General features: G+C 36.1%; 3 protein-coding genes across 4 annotated transcripts in view; 2 read left to right on the top strand and 1 right to left on the bottom strand.

Moving 5' to 3' along the window:
• Positions 1–1,017: 1,017 nt before the first annotated feature.
• On the top strand, positions 1,018–4,182 carry LOC141426587 (alpha N-terminal protein methyltransferase 1-like). Its single transcript, XM_074085602.1, has 2 exons — positions 1,018–1,788; positions 3,858–4,182. Exons 1-2 carry the CDS (start codon positions 1,346–1,348, stop codon positions 4,093–4,095), a joined length of 681 nt encoding a protein of 226 aa, XP_073941703.1. The 5' UTR covers positions 1,018–1,345; the 3' UTR covers positions 4,096–4,182.
• Positions 4,183–4,312: 130 nt separating this feature from the next.
• LOC141426582 (uncharacterized) overlaps positions 4,313–17,934 on the bottom strand; it is a 39,533-nt gene continuing 25,911 nt past the window's right edge. The window contains exons 1-2 of one of the 2 annotated variants that reach the window (XM_074085595.1): positions 8,429–8,656; positions 4,313–7,428 (exon numbers count right to left, since the gene is read on the bottom strand). In XM_074085595.1, coding sequence (XP_073941696.1) covers positions 5,821–7,407 — 1,587 coding nt within the window. In that variant the 5' untranslated portion in view covers positions 7,408–7,428; positions 8,429–8,656 and the 3' untranslated portion in view covers positions 4,313–5,820. Of the gene's footprint in view, positions 7,429–8,428; positions 8,657–17,934 lie in introns of those variants that run through there. The other variant, XM_074085596.1, reaches the window with a different exon arrangement.
• The window catches only part of Kua (Plasmanylethanolamine desaturase Kua), a 28,795-nt gene continuing 21,403 nt past the window's right edge, over positions 10,543–17,934 (top strand). The window contains exons 1-2 of the mRNA XM_074085600.1: positions 10,543–11,032; positions 16,738–16,943. Coding sequence (XP_073941701.1) covers positions 10,774–11,032; positions 16,738–16,943 — 465 coding nt within the window. The 5' untranslated portion in view covers positions 10,543–10,773. The remainder of the gene's footprint in view (positions 11,033–16,737; positions 16,944–17,934) is intronic.

Below are 17,934 nucleotides of genomic sequence, written 5' to 3'. Positions count from 1 at the left end.
AAATAATATTTGTATTGTATTGTATTGTATTTGTAGATAGCTGGACATCTGAAATACCACGTAGGTTACTTTTTAACCCGATATAATGCCCATGGAAGTTTAATAAAATCCCGGAATTTCAATTCAACTACGGGAGTCGGGATCTAATGGTTTACTCGTCCGAAACCGCGGGTCATGCACGCCGCTATGACTCGGCGGTCATGGTTGGCCGAACGTTGCAGCACAGCACGCACGTGAAACAATCTTTGCTCACTTTCTGGATTTAAATCGTTCACAAAGCATACGAATACTTGTATATTTGCAACCTCGAAAGAGATTTGTTATTTGAACATCTTCGCCATTCTTCGCCAAACGCACGACGTGAGCTCCGTCTCATACATTTTGCGTACACACCGGCCCAACGAACGCCAACGAAGGATACTCAACGTTGACTCCGCACGCTCGTTGGCCTTCGAAAGTGTGTCAAACTTCATAGCGCGTACACACCGGCCCAACGAACACCAACGATTGTACGTTGGCGTGTGCCAGCGATCCGAAGCGTGGCGGTAACATCAAAGGTATCGTACCATTACATCGAAGCCAGTGTGGACGGTCGCCGAAGGTCGAAAGTCTGTGTATATACCTGTTTTCTTCTGTACTGCTTGCTATGTGTTGGTGTGCAATAAAGAGTTATTTTATTGTATTGTACTGTATTGTACGTTTGTATGGGGACGCGAGCGTACTGGGGACTTAATATTTAAATGTAAGGTCAGCTTCGTATTCAAAATCAGATCAAAACGTCAATACGTGAAGCACAAAACGACTTCGTGCTGTTTTTCTAAAAAATAAATTAGGAAAAAATATATATTAAAATGCTAATTAAATCCGGTGAGATGAGATGAATTCCGTAGGGTAATTCGAATTTACATCGTTTCTCAAGGTCATATTTTCTGACTACAAAACAATATTCAAGAGAATTATCTCTAGTGTCTATTAGTTTCTTGGTACCAGGCAAAGGCATGCGCATTATATAATCTGTTTTTGAGTGACAGTGACACTTGATTAAAAACTGTATTTATTTCCTCCGAGGCTTCACTTCAATCAATAAAAAACCAAACCAAAGTAACCACAGAGTACCTACTTTATAATAATTTAATAAAGTAACCAAACGAAACCGGCCTAATTTGGTTGTGAAACTTATTATAGGCTCAACAATTCATCAATATTATTTCAATAATCGTCATTATACTCACCATCTTGAGCGTTATAATTATCATTGTTATACTAATTACCGCTTAACGGAGGCTAATGTTTTTGACTTCAGTTAACCGATCCTGAATTTCCCAGTGTTACAAGAAAAGCGATTATGACCACTGCAGAAGATATTTGCTATGAGAAAGCTTTAGAATATTGGTCTGAAATTCCAGCCACTCTTGATGGTGTACTTGGTGGCTTTGGTTTTATTTCAGATATTGACATAGAGGGATCAAAGTTGTTTTTGCAATCTATTCTAACGTCACCAAAAGCACCAGCTACTAATTTGGCTTTGGATTGCGGTGCCGGTATCGGGCGAATTTCTAAATATTTATTAGTACCCCAGTTTAAATCTGTGGATATTGTTGAACCAGATGAAAAATTCATTAACTCTATTCACAAGTATGTTGGAAGTGATGCCCCTAAATTAGGAAATTTGTATAAAAAAAGCCTACAAGAATTTCGACCGGAAAAAAAATATGACGTCATTTGGAACCAGTGGGTTCTAGGATATCTGAAAGATGAAGATTTGGTTACATATTTAACCTTCTGCAGGTAACGTTTTAACTCAAACAAGCACAAAGCACATTGAGGTTAGACTATACCAAAGGGGGCACCATACAACTTTTTTTTTATTGCTTACAATGCATCAAAACATAGGAATCAAAAAAGGCATAGCCATATTTTGGAAAAGCGAAAAAAAAATTTTGTTTTCTGGACAAAATTTTCAATCGAAATTACACTGGAGCCAGGACGAAATATGAAACAATTTTTTTTATGTTAGTATAAGCAAAGTATAAGCCCTATTTTAATTGTACATTACTGCAGGAGGCCATCATGAAGTAAGGGATTGATGGATGAGTTCGGGGTAGAGGGCAGAGTCATAGACAAGGCCGGATAAAACGAGTCCAGCAATCCCTGTTCTGGCCAAGGTTTGTATAGTGCTTTTCTCAAACAATGTGAGGAAATACTTCATCTATCCATCCATCCATGCATCGCATTGCATCACATTATCGCAAATGCTTACAGATGTGGTGGTTGGCTGTTTGTAATTTTTCCTTTGTCAGTTAAATAGCAAATTTAAAAAGTTAGAGCAGCAGACAATAATGGATTCATACAAACTTCATGGCCTAGGCCAAGAAGTTATGTAGGGAGGTGGTAGGGAGCCATAAATGAGAAACTTCATGTCTCCATTTCGTGGCATTAACATACATTTCTGAGCATGTTTGAGAAAATTTGTTATAATTAGAGTATGTTAAAATGAGCATCTTTTAATAGGGGTACTTTTCTCTGACCAACTACAGATGAGATAGATGTAGAAGAAAGAAAATGAGCATTTGCTCCGCTATGCTGGCTGCTGTTGCGGCAAGGCTCGTACATTGTGCCTAAATTTCAAACTTTGGGTCCTTATATCTCTTCCATTTTTGATTCCATATAAAAATTTTCAAACAAAATAGGCTTATTTTAACATATTCTATACAATAACATCATTTAAAATATATGTCATCATGACTTCATTTTGACAAAAAAAATCTTTTCCCGGCTCCTTGCAAAAAAAAAAAACTTTAGGTCCCTTTATCTCGGCCATTTTTGATTAAAGAGAAAAGTTGTTCAAGTAAAATATGCTATGATTTTAATGTAATTCTATTCGATAACATCATTTAAAATATGTCATTATAACATCATTTTGGTAAAAAAAAAACAGTGCCCCCGTTGCTACAGTCCAACCAAATATTTTCCAAGTCAATGTAGTTATGGTTTGTCATATTTGTCACTATGGGCTTGGTCTTTATATGTGCTTTGTGGCAATACATCATTAAAACAGCAGCATTTATCCAATTCAATTACCAACTTGAACATTTATTAAGATAAAAATAAAACAAAAAGCATAAATAAAATATTAGAAACTTAGTTCAAATCTATATTAAAAACTAAGCTATGCTATATCTAATTTAGTTATATATTTCAAGTTTCATTTATTTAAGTTATGCAGATTGGATTGAAAAGTTGGACCATATTAACTATAATAAACAACTGTCAGAATAAGTTCCATTGTGATATTCAAATTACCAGTACCTGCAATTGTCAGGTTTGTCACACAATAGAATATTTTTATACTATTTTACTTCCAGTGTTGGTGTCCAAATTTATGAACTCCATCCATGTAGTTCTTACATTTGGTAATTACACTCCTTTAATATGACGTCCAAAAAGTAATGCATGAATTAATGCACTATAAAAAAAAATGCATTTCGACCGTTGAAAGGAGAAATTGACTAAGCACCATTTTTGTGAAAATTTTGAGACAGCTCAAACAACAGAAAAATTAACTGATTTCGAACATGTATATAACTCAGTATCTAAAAAAAAATTGCGTAGTCAATTTCTCCTTTCAACCGTTGATTATCTTATTTACAGTTTAATTGGGCAATATAACATTATCCACATTATAATAAGTAAAAACATTTACTTAGTTGTAGAATGTGAAAGATGCTTAAGATCCTCAGACATAAAATCAACAGTTATTTTTCTTAAATTAAATCATGTTAACCATAAAAACTAAAAAATATACATTATCAAACTGTTGATTACTAAATAAACTGTACATGCCTATTTGATTTCAGAAATGCCCTGTCTGAACATGGAGTAATTATTGTCAAAGAAAATGTCACATCATCAGGAAAGACAGAAAAAGATGATGCAGACTCATCAGTTACAAGACCTTTAAAAGAGTTCATAAAAATTTTTAGTAAAGCAAAATTGAAGAGAATGAAACAGTGCAAACAAACAAATTTTCCTAATGGTATATACCCTGTGTACATGTTTGCCCTTGTGCCAGACACTTCTGAAGCTAAAATTTGAAACAAGCACTAGTTATGAAGCCCTACTAAAGTAATATAAATCCCTTCTCATGCCTTTGCATTAAGAAATAAACTTGTCCAGAAATAAGTTTCTAGTTTGAAATTAATATGCAAATAATTTTTGGAGTTGTTTTTACTCCCAATTTTGTGGTAATAAGAGTTTCTGTGATAGGCTAGTAAGTATAGTGAGTTTGTTTGACAATCAAGTGATTAATTCAATAACTCAAACAAGATTGATGCTAAACGGAACTCACGAGACTAACGCCACCTAGCGATATTTCGCCTGTCATGGAACCCTTATTATTATAGGGTTAAACCCAATGATATTTCATAGTATGATATTTCCCTGTTTATAATGTAATATCACTGGCTAAATCACACACAGAGATGCCTGTTGACATGCTATTGATTACTAGTTCATTAAGATGAACTTTTACAATTTTTATCGTCTATTGCGTTAGGTAACTTGTAAAGCCTAATCAGCTGTGATAGGTTTTCCTTTAAAATACGTTAAGTTTGTGTACACCACTACAAGCACTACTCAAGCAATCTTAGCCTTCTTAATACCATCTTGATCCCGTAGTCAACTAGGATCCCTTATTGTTTCGCCATGGCTGTCCGTCTGTGTGTGTGTCTGTCCGTCCGCGGCTAAGCTCAGAGACCGTTAGTACTAGAAAGCTGTAATTTGGCATGAATATACATATCAGTCACGCCGTCAAAGAGGTGACATCCATACTATACTATATATCCATACTAATATTATAAATGCGAAAGTGTGTTTCTTCCAACCTCGACATTGGCGGAATCATCGATAGTATCGATATAGCTATATACTTTCAAGAATTGAATTGAATCTACCGACGTTTTTATCGACATTTTTGTTATTAAGCGTCAAATGTAGGGTAGCACACAGCACTAACTACATCTCAGTAATAGTACCTACATTGTGTCTTAAGGGCGGTAAATAAGGAATTACGAACGAGTCTCTTAGAACCCTGAAGTCGAAGACTGAGGGCTTTAATGAGTCGATGTTCGTAATTCTAGTACAGTCACCAGCATTAATATCTGCCACAGCGGAGCGTGAAAAAATATCTGACACGTCCTTCCCGCCCTAGAAATAGAGTCGTATCAGATATTTATGCACGCTTGTTGTATCAGATATTGGTGCTGGTGACTGTACCGCCCGTGCGACATACAATGTTTTTCATCAAATTTGCGAGTAAAATTTTATATTTCTAAAAAAAATATAATTGCTCCAAATATTGGCGATACCTTAGGCTGCGCTCTTGGTTAGTTTTATATACATATTCTAAGTAGTACATAGGTACGTATACAGTAAGAATTTCAGTCTGTGAAATTTTTCGCAGAGAGCTATAAACGATTTTCATGTTTAGGTAAAAATACCTAACTTCTCGTAAGAAAAGTTATTGGAATATTGTATATATATAATCTGTATTACCTATTTTCATCATGTGCCAAGTTTCATAGGCGGGAGAATTATTCGGAAGTCTCCAAACAACGAATATGCTCGTAGACTAGACCATAGCAAAATTCGATTTAAGACGTGACTATCCGGTTTGATTTCACTATGAGCAAGTCTCGTGGTAGGTAGTCTCATGTTCAAAACAGAACCTTCTCCTTTTTTTGAATAGGCACGCTCGGTTTTTATACATTTTATTGCATTGCGTCTGTCGTCTACTGCAATATAAATCCGTGGTAGACTAGTCTATGAGTATGAGACGTCATGAACATCATATCTTCGGACTGTATCAATATTGAAATTACTAACTTTGATGTAATTCCTAATGTATTCTCGATCAGTGTCAGACAGTAAAGACCAGCTTTCCAATTCTAAAAGTATTTCTAAACTCATACAACTCTGAATTATTCTTTCGACTGATATCATACTTAAAAAATCAGACTGCATTATTCTGAATTCCTTTAGATGAATCAAGGGATTTTTGTCCAAAAGCTTAAACATAAATTCGTCAGTAACATTTACAGCTGTGCCTAAATGAATATAATGTACGTTTAAGCAATTACTAAGTATAAAAAATAACTGATCGTCAGTACACGTAGCTACACAAGTAATTTTTTTTAAATTACGGAAAGGCAATATCTCTAATTTTTTGGTGTACAATGATGTGTGATGAATCAACGTGCAATTATAGAGAGTAAAACTTTCCAAAAGAGGACACATTTGACTAATATACATAAGAGCATTCAAATCAATTTGATCTACATGTTCTAGGTGTAAATGAATGATATTACAACCCTTAACTTGAAGTATTTGTTTTACTTGATCAGCGTAAAAGTCACATGACAGTAATTTAAGCTCACATAAATCTTTCAAGCCTATTAACATCATCAAATCGCCATGTACATTGTGATGGAAAATAGTCACACTTCTTATATCCGGACACATATCAACAGCTAGTTGTAAGTGGTTGGCAGGTGCATAACGACTTACGTATACTTTCAATTTAAACGGTGGTGCAGAAGAGTCAGTCAAATCTATAAACTCTAAAACTCGACCGATTTCGTCACACCGCCCTATATCTTCGAGATTGTGACAGTTGATTAGTAATTTAGCAAACCCTTCTAAAGTTACAGACGTTCTGTACAACTGGATACTTCTTAAACATATCAATTTCATCAAAATGTACACACTTTCATTTGTCACGCATTTAGAACTGGAGACATCTAACTTTTCGATCTTTTTGCAGTTCTTACTGATACAGTGTAAAATGTTATCAGTGCAGTCGTAATTGATTATTAAATACTTTAAATTGTGAAGTTCCTTTAATGCTTCTATTACAGATCCCTCCATATCTGCTGTTTTCCATCCACCAGAAAGTGAACCTAAATTTAAATAAACTAACCCAGAAAGCATTTGTAATTTCGAGTAGAAAACTGAACGCATCATTTTTGGAATATTATCAATAGAAATAAAAGTCAAATTGTTCGTGAACAATACCTCGGTCATTCTTACAATCACATTCATTTGACTAACGAATTTTCCCGGCATTGACCCACGGAACCCTAACGACTGTTTTGTTTTCTCTAAAAGTGCGGAGAGTGCTCGTATGGCCTCTGTACTTAATAGATCATGGACCATCCAAGGAACGTTATAATCCAAATATGAACGGATACTGTTGACGTGACGTGACAGTAACATGTGGGCTTTCGTAGTGTCTCTTTGGGCTTCAGCGGCGATTGGAAACATTAATAACTCAGCTTGTTCTGCTATCCAATCCCCGAGCTTGTTCAGAGCTAAACTCTCGAGCTTTTTCGGTTGTTTATATCTGGACATACTTGTAAATTATGATATCACCTGGAAAGTAAAAAAAAATAAAAGAATGGGGATAAATTTACAATTAAGAAAATAATCGACTCGCACTTGACTTGGCCGGTTGTCATTACTTATTGCTGGCCGCTTGATTTCGCCCGAGGGTGCTATTTTTTAAATTCAGAATTTCGGTAATCCTATACCTACCTACGCACATATTAAAGCTGTGCCCTTAGTCACCCTTAGTGTAAGTTTTCGGTTACAAAATACGTCTCGATCGCGTTCGCGTTAAAATCTCAATTTGTATGCAAACACGAACAGCGCCTCTAGCGGAACGTTTGCGATGTTCGTGTTTCCATACAAATTGAGATTTTAACGCGAGCGCGATCGAGACGTATTTTGTAACCGAAAACTTACACTAAGGGCAATGAAGAGGGTCGAGTCTTACTTAGAATCGATAACAGAACACGTTCCAACAGTTAAGATTTTTGTTTGTTTATCTGTTTATTTGATTGCGCATCCCGTGAAAATCGCTGAATCGATTTAGATAAAATTCGGTATACATAGATTGAGTCCCGGGGAAGGACATAGGATAGTTTTTATCCCGGAAATTTGCATAGTTACCACGGGATAGATAGCGATTAACGAATTCTACGCGGACGGAGTTGCGGGCAACAGCTAGTTTTTTATATACCTATACCTAACAGATTGTTTAGCTTAACTTTCTACTTACTCGTATCTGAAGAAATAAGATTCTTTATTTTATAGTACCTAACCTAAAGCTACGCGGGTCATTATTCGCCTAATCAAAATAAAGCTTAAATATGAATCAGTAGGTACTTATGAGTATCAGGTACCTACATACGCGATTTATACACTTAGTTAACAAGTTGATAATCAATTAAGAGATCAGGAAATCCAAGCCTCTGTCAGCTGGTGGGTTTTACTAATAAATACAAAACACGGTCAAGAAAAACAGCAGATTGGGCGTACTAAAGGTACTCATTCGAAATTATTCTAATAACTAGCTGTCAATTACACTTACCCGGATTGAAAGTTGGTGTAGAAAATAAGTAGGTTTAACTATTATTTAAAAACTTCTCATAGAAAAATAACATTCATAATCATAATTATTGTAAAGCCATGAAACTGAAACAAGATCGGAATAACACGGAGATTATTTTTAGAACTAGTGGAGAGAGCACCCACTGGCGATCTTATTTCTGCAGGGCTACTGCAAAACTCGAAACTCGAAGTTCGTGTCGTCCGGTCCCTCTGACACTTATACTATTAGAGCGAGAGGGACCGCACGACACGAACTTCGAGTTTCGTAGTAGCCCTGCTGTTACCTAACTACGTAGATACCTAAAATACGTTCAATATCTAGCAATTAAGGTAGGTAGGACTCCATAGAACAGTTGTTGCTGCTGTTCTCCAAAAGCGTAGAATACGTACTCTCACCAATTTATGTAAATAGTTTACTTTTGTTATTGTATACTTATTAGAATATGGGTGGCCCATCAACAGACGTTAATAGTTAAAAAAATATATTAAAAAAATTAACAGACTACAAAAAAACATGAAAATATTTTTCTACCAGTCTGAAGTCGGTCGGTGAGCTCAGGCACCGACCGAGGGTAGAAAATTATTTTCATCTAAGCATTTTAGTGGAGGTAAATACGTTTAATATCAACTGCTCGTCACCTTTTACGAAAGATTGCTTTTTCCGATGCTGAGACGTTCTGGTGCTTCACTACCCGCTTTACCATATGCATTACGAGGAGCATAAGTTGCTCAGCAACTGTGTCAAAGTAATTAACATTCAACCCGTGAAATACTTGTAATTAAGTAGTAACTCCGATGGTCAACTGTGGTCTTAATTAACAGTTCCACTTCACCAAATGATGATTTTCAAGAGCAAATGCACGAGTTACTACTAAATATATCGAATTTACTATAGGTGTCCCTACAACATTTGAAGAGTTCCCTCGATTTCCTTGAGATCCAATCATCAGATCCTGATTTGGTGCTTATGGGACCTAATTGAAGATATTCCTAGAAGAACGCAAAAAAAAAACAAATCAGTTCATATAAATGACTGAGTTCTGTCTGAGGTAACAATAAAAAAAAAACATACAACCGAATCGATAACCTCCTTTTTTGAAGTCGGTTAAAAACCGGCCAAGTGTGTTTCGGGCCACGCAAGCGCAGGCAGTGTAGGATTCCGCACTAACATGCCGAAGTAGGTGTTCAATATGAACTTTTGATAAGAATAAAAATCATTTATAGTCGAGGGAAAAATGGGTTTAATGCTCGAAATTTATATCTCTTTTCACTTCGATTGAGAGGAAATTAAACAGCAGGGCTACTACGAAACTCGAAGTTCGTGTCTTGAGTTCCCATACTATTTAATACGAGAGCAAGAGGGACGGTTGCAGCAACAGTGGAAACAATTGTTCACTTACTAAGTACCTTTTGCATTGCTATATAATTATACATTTTTAGTTGTATTTGTTTATTTTTAATGTTTTTTAGTTTAACACACAATAAAAATTATAAAAAATATATATATAGAAACTTTTTTGTTTTGTACCCTGGTCTTAGGCCGCTTACCCACGGCGACTTTTTGTAGCGATGCTGTCGCGGCGCGTTTGCAGATTCAGTCGCGATGCTATGCGGTCGCTAGCTGTGTACATACCTGTGTATATACCCTCGCCCACATAAGCACGATTGCTGGGCTACTACGAAACTCGAAACTCGAACTTCGTATGTTGCCATCCCGCTGACGCTTATACTATTTAATACGAGATCGAAAGGGGCGGTACGATACGAACTTCGAGTTTCGTAGTAGCTCAGCATATTATGCGCGACAGCCGCGCGTGTTGGGGTGAAACTATTTACTGGCACGGATAATACCAATATGGAAATACCGATCCGATATTTCGTCTACTCGCCCATACAAACTGGTGTCAAGCTGGTGTCAAACTGACAAAGAGTTTCTTTGGGCGTGTCCTGGGCGTGTCACAAAATATCATGTCGGTATTGTACGTCCGGGAAATAGTGTCATCCGATTGTTTGATTTTTAGTACAAGGGTAGTACTTTATTTAGTCTGTAGTAGTAAATCTGTAGCTAAGGTCTGTAGTACCTCTAACGTCATGTCATGTCATTTGTCAATTTTGACATCGGTCATTCGGTCGGTCGGTTGTGTGTGACTTGTGGATGATATGATATGTGATATGATATCAGTATCACAATTATTAATAGGATATACACCTAAGTATTAAGAACACTAACGAGTGACGACTAGTGTGAAATAACTTGGAAACAGAGTTGAGAAATATATTTATTCACAATTTTTTGACCTGTGTGTGAACACAATTAAAAGAGCAATGGCTCTACCGTTACCTATTCCACCGTGCTCCAAACGGGACGGCCTAAATGGCCTGAGCTGTGAGCGTTTCGATTATGCCAGCACTATGGCTACAACGTTATTAGCTCCAGTAAAAACGGAGCGACAGATTCTGGAGCACTCTATGTCTGAAGACGACCCTAACGCAAACACACAGCTTTCCAGCGATGTAGGAAAACAACCGCGATGGGGGCCGCGGCACCGGGGGGCGCAAGAACTTGCTGAGCTCTACAGTCCAGGTAAGTAATACTAGTCCCATATTATTATGATTATAAAAACCTAGCAGTTGCAAATCATATGGTGATCCCATAGGAAACTGCACTCCAAAGCATTCTAAAATTATTATTATGTTATACAGATGTTTAAGATTTGTATTGTATTAATTTGAATTATATTTTTTATTAGTTAGGTTTTTGGTTAACTGCATTGAATTTAATACTTTAACTCGTAGGATCCACATCAAATTTTGATTCTTACAATTTAGCTTAATTTCAATCAGTAAAAGTTGACATTTGCTTTGACATATGTCCTAAATTTAGAATGTTGGGCCTTACGAGATTAAGGGGTTGTTTCACCATCCATTGATTAGTGTTAACTGACGGTTAAATGTGATGCTGTCTCCGTCTATTCAAACAAAACAAATAGAGACGGCATCACATTTAACTGTCAGTTAACACTAATCAACAGATGGTGAAATAGCCCCTAAGTATAGTTTGATAGATAGTTGATGCAGTTTCTTTGTCTGAATGTACTTAGTTTTCAAAATATCATAATAAGGAAAACAATAGTGGAGATTTAGTTAGGGGCTGTTTCACCATCCATTGATTGGTGTTAACTGGCGGTTAGGTGTGATGCCGTCTCTATTTGTTTTGTTCGAATAGACGGATACGGCATCACATTTAACCGTTGGTTAACGCTAATCAATGAGTGGTGAAACAGCCCCTTAGTATTTAATTATGTTTATTTCTGGTTAAAAATAATAACAACTTAAAATAAAAATACAGAACAAAGTTAAGTCTAACAATATTCTTTCACTTCATCACCTGATAAAAACAGTAACATGCTTGATTTCCAATGTAGTAAATAGGACATAATTTATCATTTAAAACTATATATTAGAAAACCTCAACAACTCTTAAATCTGTCAACCATCTTTTTAAGCTCCTTTGTTTTTGAAAGATTATCTATTCAATAGATTAGATAATTTTTCAATGACAAAGAAAGCAAATGATCTATATACTGTGCAACCTCAATATAACAAATCAGAAGAGAACAAGTAAATTTTTTTTATATCAAGTAATTTGTTAAACTGAGGTTTGTTATATTGAGGTAAGGTTGGTCTAAAATTTGTTATAACAAGGTAAAAATGTTATATAGAGGTTTTGAGTTGACAAAATTCGTTAATTAGGTATTTACACTTTTTTTGATGGTTGAAAATTTGTTATAGAGGTTGTTTGTAAAAAACGTTATATAGAGGTTTTGAGTTGACAAAATTCGTTAATTAGGTATTTACACTTTTTTTGATGGTTGAAAATTTGTTATAGAGGTTGTTTGTAAAAAACGTTATATAGAGGTTTTGAGTTGACAAAATTCGTTAATTAGGTATTTACACTTTTTTTTGATGGTTGAAATTTCGTTATAGAGGTTGTTCGTAAAAAAAGTCATAATGTAAAGGTATATTTTACATTGACTCTTATGTACAATTCAAGGGGATTACGAAAAATTTGTTAAATCGAGGAAGTCATTATATTGAGGTTTGTTATATTAAGGTTGCACTGTAGTATGCAATAGAGCAATTTTTTATAATTCAATAAATTTGTTAAACAATATATAATATAAATAAATTATAATTTATTAAAGGGATAAACTTTTTATCCCTAGAAAATGAAAATTACTGCATGACAGCCACAGAGTCTGAGGCAAAGGCTTGAAGGGCTAAATTATATTCATTTAATGGTATTTTTTTCTATGGTGTGGTGGTCAGGACACCTACCTGTCCTACCCATCAAACATAAATAAAAATTACCTTAGTAAAAGTGTGACCAGTTTTATTCGATTTTTGTTTGTTTGAAAAATTTATGTATCCATACTAAACTAAGGGTACTGTTGTACATGGTAGTTATTATCACGAAAAAAATCTTCTAATGAGCAAAAAAATGCTACCTACAAGCATGTGTGTTCACAACATGCTCATATTAAGCATGCTAGTTAATCCACCATTCTGTATCTACTAGCACGCCACCTAACTAAGGTGGAGGTGAAAGGGGTAAGAGAACGATATTAGCAAGTGGGAATGTGTTTGCTATGCTAATGAGCGTGCTAATGTCAATTTATAAAATGAAATGAGTTTTTATTGCAAAACAATCATGAATAGTTATGTTACCAGATGCAAAACGCATTAAAAATTAACTTCAGTAGTTTTTCTCATTTCTTTTAATTCAGTTAAAATTTTTCCTTTTCTATCTTTTTTTTCGTGTGAAAGAAAACCGATTGTGTTTCGCGGTACGGAAACGTGTGAGTATCATTTCTTGTGTCTTAAAAGCAGCTGGCCGGTCTAAGTAGCAAGTGGTTTAAAATTCTCTAAAAAACTTATGACTCAAAGTCTACGAAGCTCCGGCGGAGCTCGTGTTCTGCGTGGCTGAAGTGCTTCACGCCTTGACGCAACTAAATGAACCTATATTTTTTCAAGTTTTCGACAAAAAACAGGTTAGTTAGGACCAGTTGCTTCTTAGACTACTTGGGTACTTAGACCAGCTTATTTTTAGACGAAGTGATACTATTGAGCTTGTTCACACTAGCGTTTCTGCCGGTGCCGCGGTGATTTCCTGGCGGAGCGGAAACGCTACGTGCACGTGGCGAGCATGCGATATTATCGCGATTATTTGCCGCCAGCGTGCCGCCGCGTGGATGCCAACATTAGTGACCGCACGTGGCTTGATCGCCGCGTCCATGCGACGCGACGGCACAGCGGCGGCAGCGGCACGCAGGAGGCGACTAGTCGCGGAGATAGCGTGCGCTCCGCCGAGAAACCGCCGGCTAAAACGCTAGTGTGAACAAGGTTCACGGAAACCTACGGCACGATTACCTAATCATAATCGCGTTCAAGGGAAACTACAACTGAAAAATAAGTTTATGCATTGTTATTAATTTATTTAGCCATGATTTTTTATCAATATTGCTGACGTAATGAAATCACCATCCAGCCCCTATTTGAAGGCTTGATTAACTGTACTGTTTTACGTACACTATCTATCAAAAAAATAAGCATCTAAATCGATTCACTGGCGACGAAGTTATCGACAAACTTATAAAAGGATAACCTTTCTCATTTTGAAGTCTATTAATGAACTTATTTAAAACAGGATTGCAAATAATAATAACACTTACCGTATACTGCTGCAAATTTGCCTGGATTTTCGTTTTTTTTTTTTTAATTTTCGTTATCTGTGACATTTAACATTTTTCATATAAACCTTAAGCCTATCTTTCAATAGTTGAAAGTGCTTTGTATCTCTTTTCATCTTTAAGATATTATTAGCGAAAGTCGTAGGCAAAGTTGTGTCTGAAATATGTAACATTCCCTAGTAAAAAATAATGGTGAACAAATTATATTTATCTTATAAAAAAAAGTTGCTTTATGATTCGGGAAACAGTAGCTTCTCGATATCCAGCGCTTCTGCAACTCGGTCAACAACGTTTTCAATCGCCATCAATGGGCCATCGTTTTCTCGTTCTCGCTCGAAATCAGTCAGTTGCAAAATTTTCTAATGATATAACATAGAACGACTAGTATTTGTTGTCCTTGGGTAGGCAAACTTGAAGCAGGTTCAATTAGATCTCCATACAAATCAAATAGGGTGCAAGGTTAAAAATAGGGTCGAGCCAAAAACAAATAACAATGTCAGCAACCATTTTTCATAATAATAATCATCATCTCAATAGGTACTCCAATAAATGAGAAATAAAAAAACAATATTGGGCGTAATCAATTGAGTTTCTTTAAAAATTTTTGAATTGACAATGAATATTAATGTACCTACCATATGTTTTATGAATAAAATGGCAAATCGCAACATTTGGAATAAGAAACTGACTGCTAATTTAAACTTAAAATATATATAACCAACGATTTTTTATGTTTGAATTTCAAGCTTATCAATTTTTTTTAGTAAAGTAGTAGGAATATTTTTTAAATAATTTATTGAATCAGGCGTTACTTTGCGGAGGTCCATATCAATGAACTAAAATAATTTCCTTGCTCAGCCGCGACCTTACGATAGCTAAGCTTATGCAAAATATGCGTGTTCATGCAGTTCCTCCACCTCCACACTGTAAGAACACACACAAATCACACAAACCCATCTATCACCACCACCACACTACACTGACGCGTTTCGAACTCAACCAGAGCTCATCTTAAATAAAAAAAAAAAAAAAATAATATTAATATAAAAATAATTATTTTTTTTTGTCAACCTAGCCCTAGGCAAAGTTGCGGCTCACAAGTTCATGAAACCCCAATGTTGTGAAACATTGCCTAGCATGTAATGAATTGCAAAATGTAGATATTTGAATAAAATAAAAATATTTTTCAACAAAAAGACCAGTTTTCCTTACCTTGGCAATAATCCAAAGTTCCAAAAAGCACTTGGTTTAGCCACAATGTCAAATTAATATCTAAAGCGTATTATAAAGTTAATGATTATATCATGGACAGGGATATTTGGAAATAATTCCGATCCGTATTAGCGATCCCTTCAAATAGCGAACCTACTGTGTTAAACATAAAGTTGTGTTAAATACTTGTGATGTATAGATATAATTTAATAACATTGTAAATCTGTTTAAAAAATATACGTCGTTGAGTTTCTTGCCGGATTCATCTCAACAGAGGTTTTTTCCGAACCGGTGGTTGTTTTTTTTGACATTCATAAGTGCTTGTTATAGCCTAAATTGCATAAAGATATTTTGACTTTGACTTTGACCAGGCGCGGCGCACTCCGCGATATAGGTACGATTCTGTATCAAAACACCCCACGCCGGCGTGGGTTAACTCACGAGGGTTATGAGCACCGCCTGGCATGTACGCTCGTAGTCTCGCTCGAACTAGTCGCGCTGCGTAACGCTACGTGTAGCTGTGTGATTTTCGTGAGGATATTAGAATATCTATCATGAAATAGCGTGGTGTTTCGATTTTTGGGATGAGTTGGTATATATTTAAATTGTAAAGTTTGAGCGCTGAAACTGTCACCTTGTACAATTATCAATTTTGTGACCGTCGGAGATCGTAGGGGCGTCAATTTAAAAATGCTAGAAAACTAAGTATTTGTCCGAATTTACTCTTAAGTTATATGTGAATATTTTTTTTTATTGATTTACAACCCTATCCTAAACCAAAACGTTGGTGCAGAATAATAACGACCTTCGCGCGCAGCACTAGAGTTCAATGTTGCTTGGTGATGGTGGTGCGCGGTGATTTTGCTAATAAAAATTACGTAGGCATATAAAATGGCGGCTTTCGTCAACATCAAAACAGAGAACCTTCTGTACTTGTACTATGACTTATTCTGTGCTTTGACTTTGATTATAAAACACCTTGAAAAATTACACTTGCGACCGTTGACTTTCGTTTCGTCGCTGACAAAAAACCGTTGCGGTTACATTACAAGAGGAAAGCAATAAAAAATGGTTGCTTGGATAATCGAACGCAATACCATGTAGATACAAGTTTAAAAACCTTTAAGGAAGCGGAGTTATCGTCTCTAAACCAAATCAGGCATTGTTGGGGCCAGAAGGCAAAGTTAAAGCAGTTTACGGTACCTACCTACTTGTTCTTTGGTACAGTGCAGTTTATGATGGGATCACTTGAGAATCAATTTAATAACTAAAACAGATAATAATTTGGTAATGCATGAGCTAAATTTAACAACTTTTGTTTCAACAGGCAAGAGACTACAAGAATGGGTGTGCGTGGTGGTTTGTTGCACATTATGCGTGTGTGCAGGCCTCCTGATGGCCCGGCACATTCGCGCAGACGCTTCTCTATTATTAGCAGCAATTGCTGGCGTTCTAACTGCAGATTTTGCTTCGGGTTTTGTGCACTGGGCTGCAGACACATGGGGAGCGGTTGACCTTCCAATTATAGGCAAAGTAATGAAATGGAATTTTAAATTATTGTGCTTTCTGCGTATTTCAGTTACGATTCATACTAAAAACTCATTTTCAATTTTATCATTCATTTCATTCTGTAACAGACAAAGTTTATATTTCATGCTTCATCATGACACTATTTTATCACTATTTATCACTGTCGGCTCAATTTGTTGCTGGTATATTTCTTAGGGTATGCATGGCGTCACTAAACTCGATTACCCAACTGTCAGGCACCTAAATGGAATGAACCTGATTGTAAAGCAGCGTTTCCACCAATAATGTGCGTGGATGTGTTGCGTGCGAGGAATGTGTTTTTCATTAACCAATAGAAACGCTTCATCAACGCTTTCACACATAGGTACTCGCACATCACATCTCTGGTGGAAACACTTGAGCGGAGCGAAGCGAGGTAAATTAAGCGTTTCTATTGGTTAATGAAAACAGAAAAACATATTCCTCGCAACACATCCTCGCACATCTCTGGTGGAAACGCTGCTTTAAGGCCGCCTTACACCACCAGCTTACCACTAAAACCGGCCAGGAGCGTGTCGGACACGCCCAAGCTAGGGTTCCGTAGCCATTACGAAAAAAATCAAGTAATATTATGTGCGTAATGAATGACACAATTAAAACACACTGCAGTCTTAAGATATAGATAGATACCAGAAAAAAAATATCTTCACGGCACTTAAGTCCTTTTGTTGAGAAGCGCAGTTTTTCGGCGATAACTCAAAAACGGTATATCCGATCATGTTGAAACCAATTTTCATTGAAAGTATTTATGAAGCGTTACCTTTCCATACTTTTGCATATTTTTGGACAAACGGTTTACAACATAGAGGGTGGGGGACACAATTTTTGCTACTTTGGGAGCGATTATTTCCTGAAATCTTCACTTAAGTAATCAAAAAAGTTTTTGAGAAACCTTACTATCTTTTCAAAAGAGCTGTCGAACGATGTGCCACACCACACGTTGATGAGTTATTTT

The sequence above is a fragment of the Choristoneura fumiferana genome, chromosome 3 (genome assembly GCF_025370935.1).
Source record: "Choristoneura fumiferana chromosome 3, NRCan_CFum_1, whole genome shotgun sequence".
NCBI classification, from domain to species: domain Eukaryota; kingdom Metazoa; phylum Arthropoda; class Insecta; order Lepidoptera; family Tortricidae; genus Choristoneura; species Choristoneura fumiferana.
This window is presented reverse-complemented; position numbering and strand designations above follow the sequence as displayed.

Bases quoted from the DNA above. Each gene is read 5' to 3' on its own strand.
- LOC141426587 (XM_074085602.1), top strand. From the start codon at position 1,346: ATGACCACTGCAGAAGATATTTGCTATGAGAAAGCTTTAGAATATTGG. The intron at 1,789-3,857 runs GTAACGTTTTAA...ATTTGATTTCAG, and splicing joins ACATATTTAACCTTCTGCAG to AAATGCCCTGTCTGAACATG.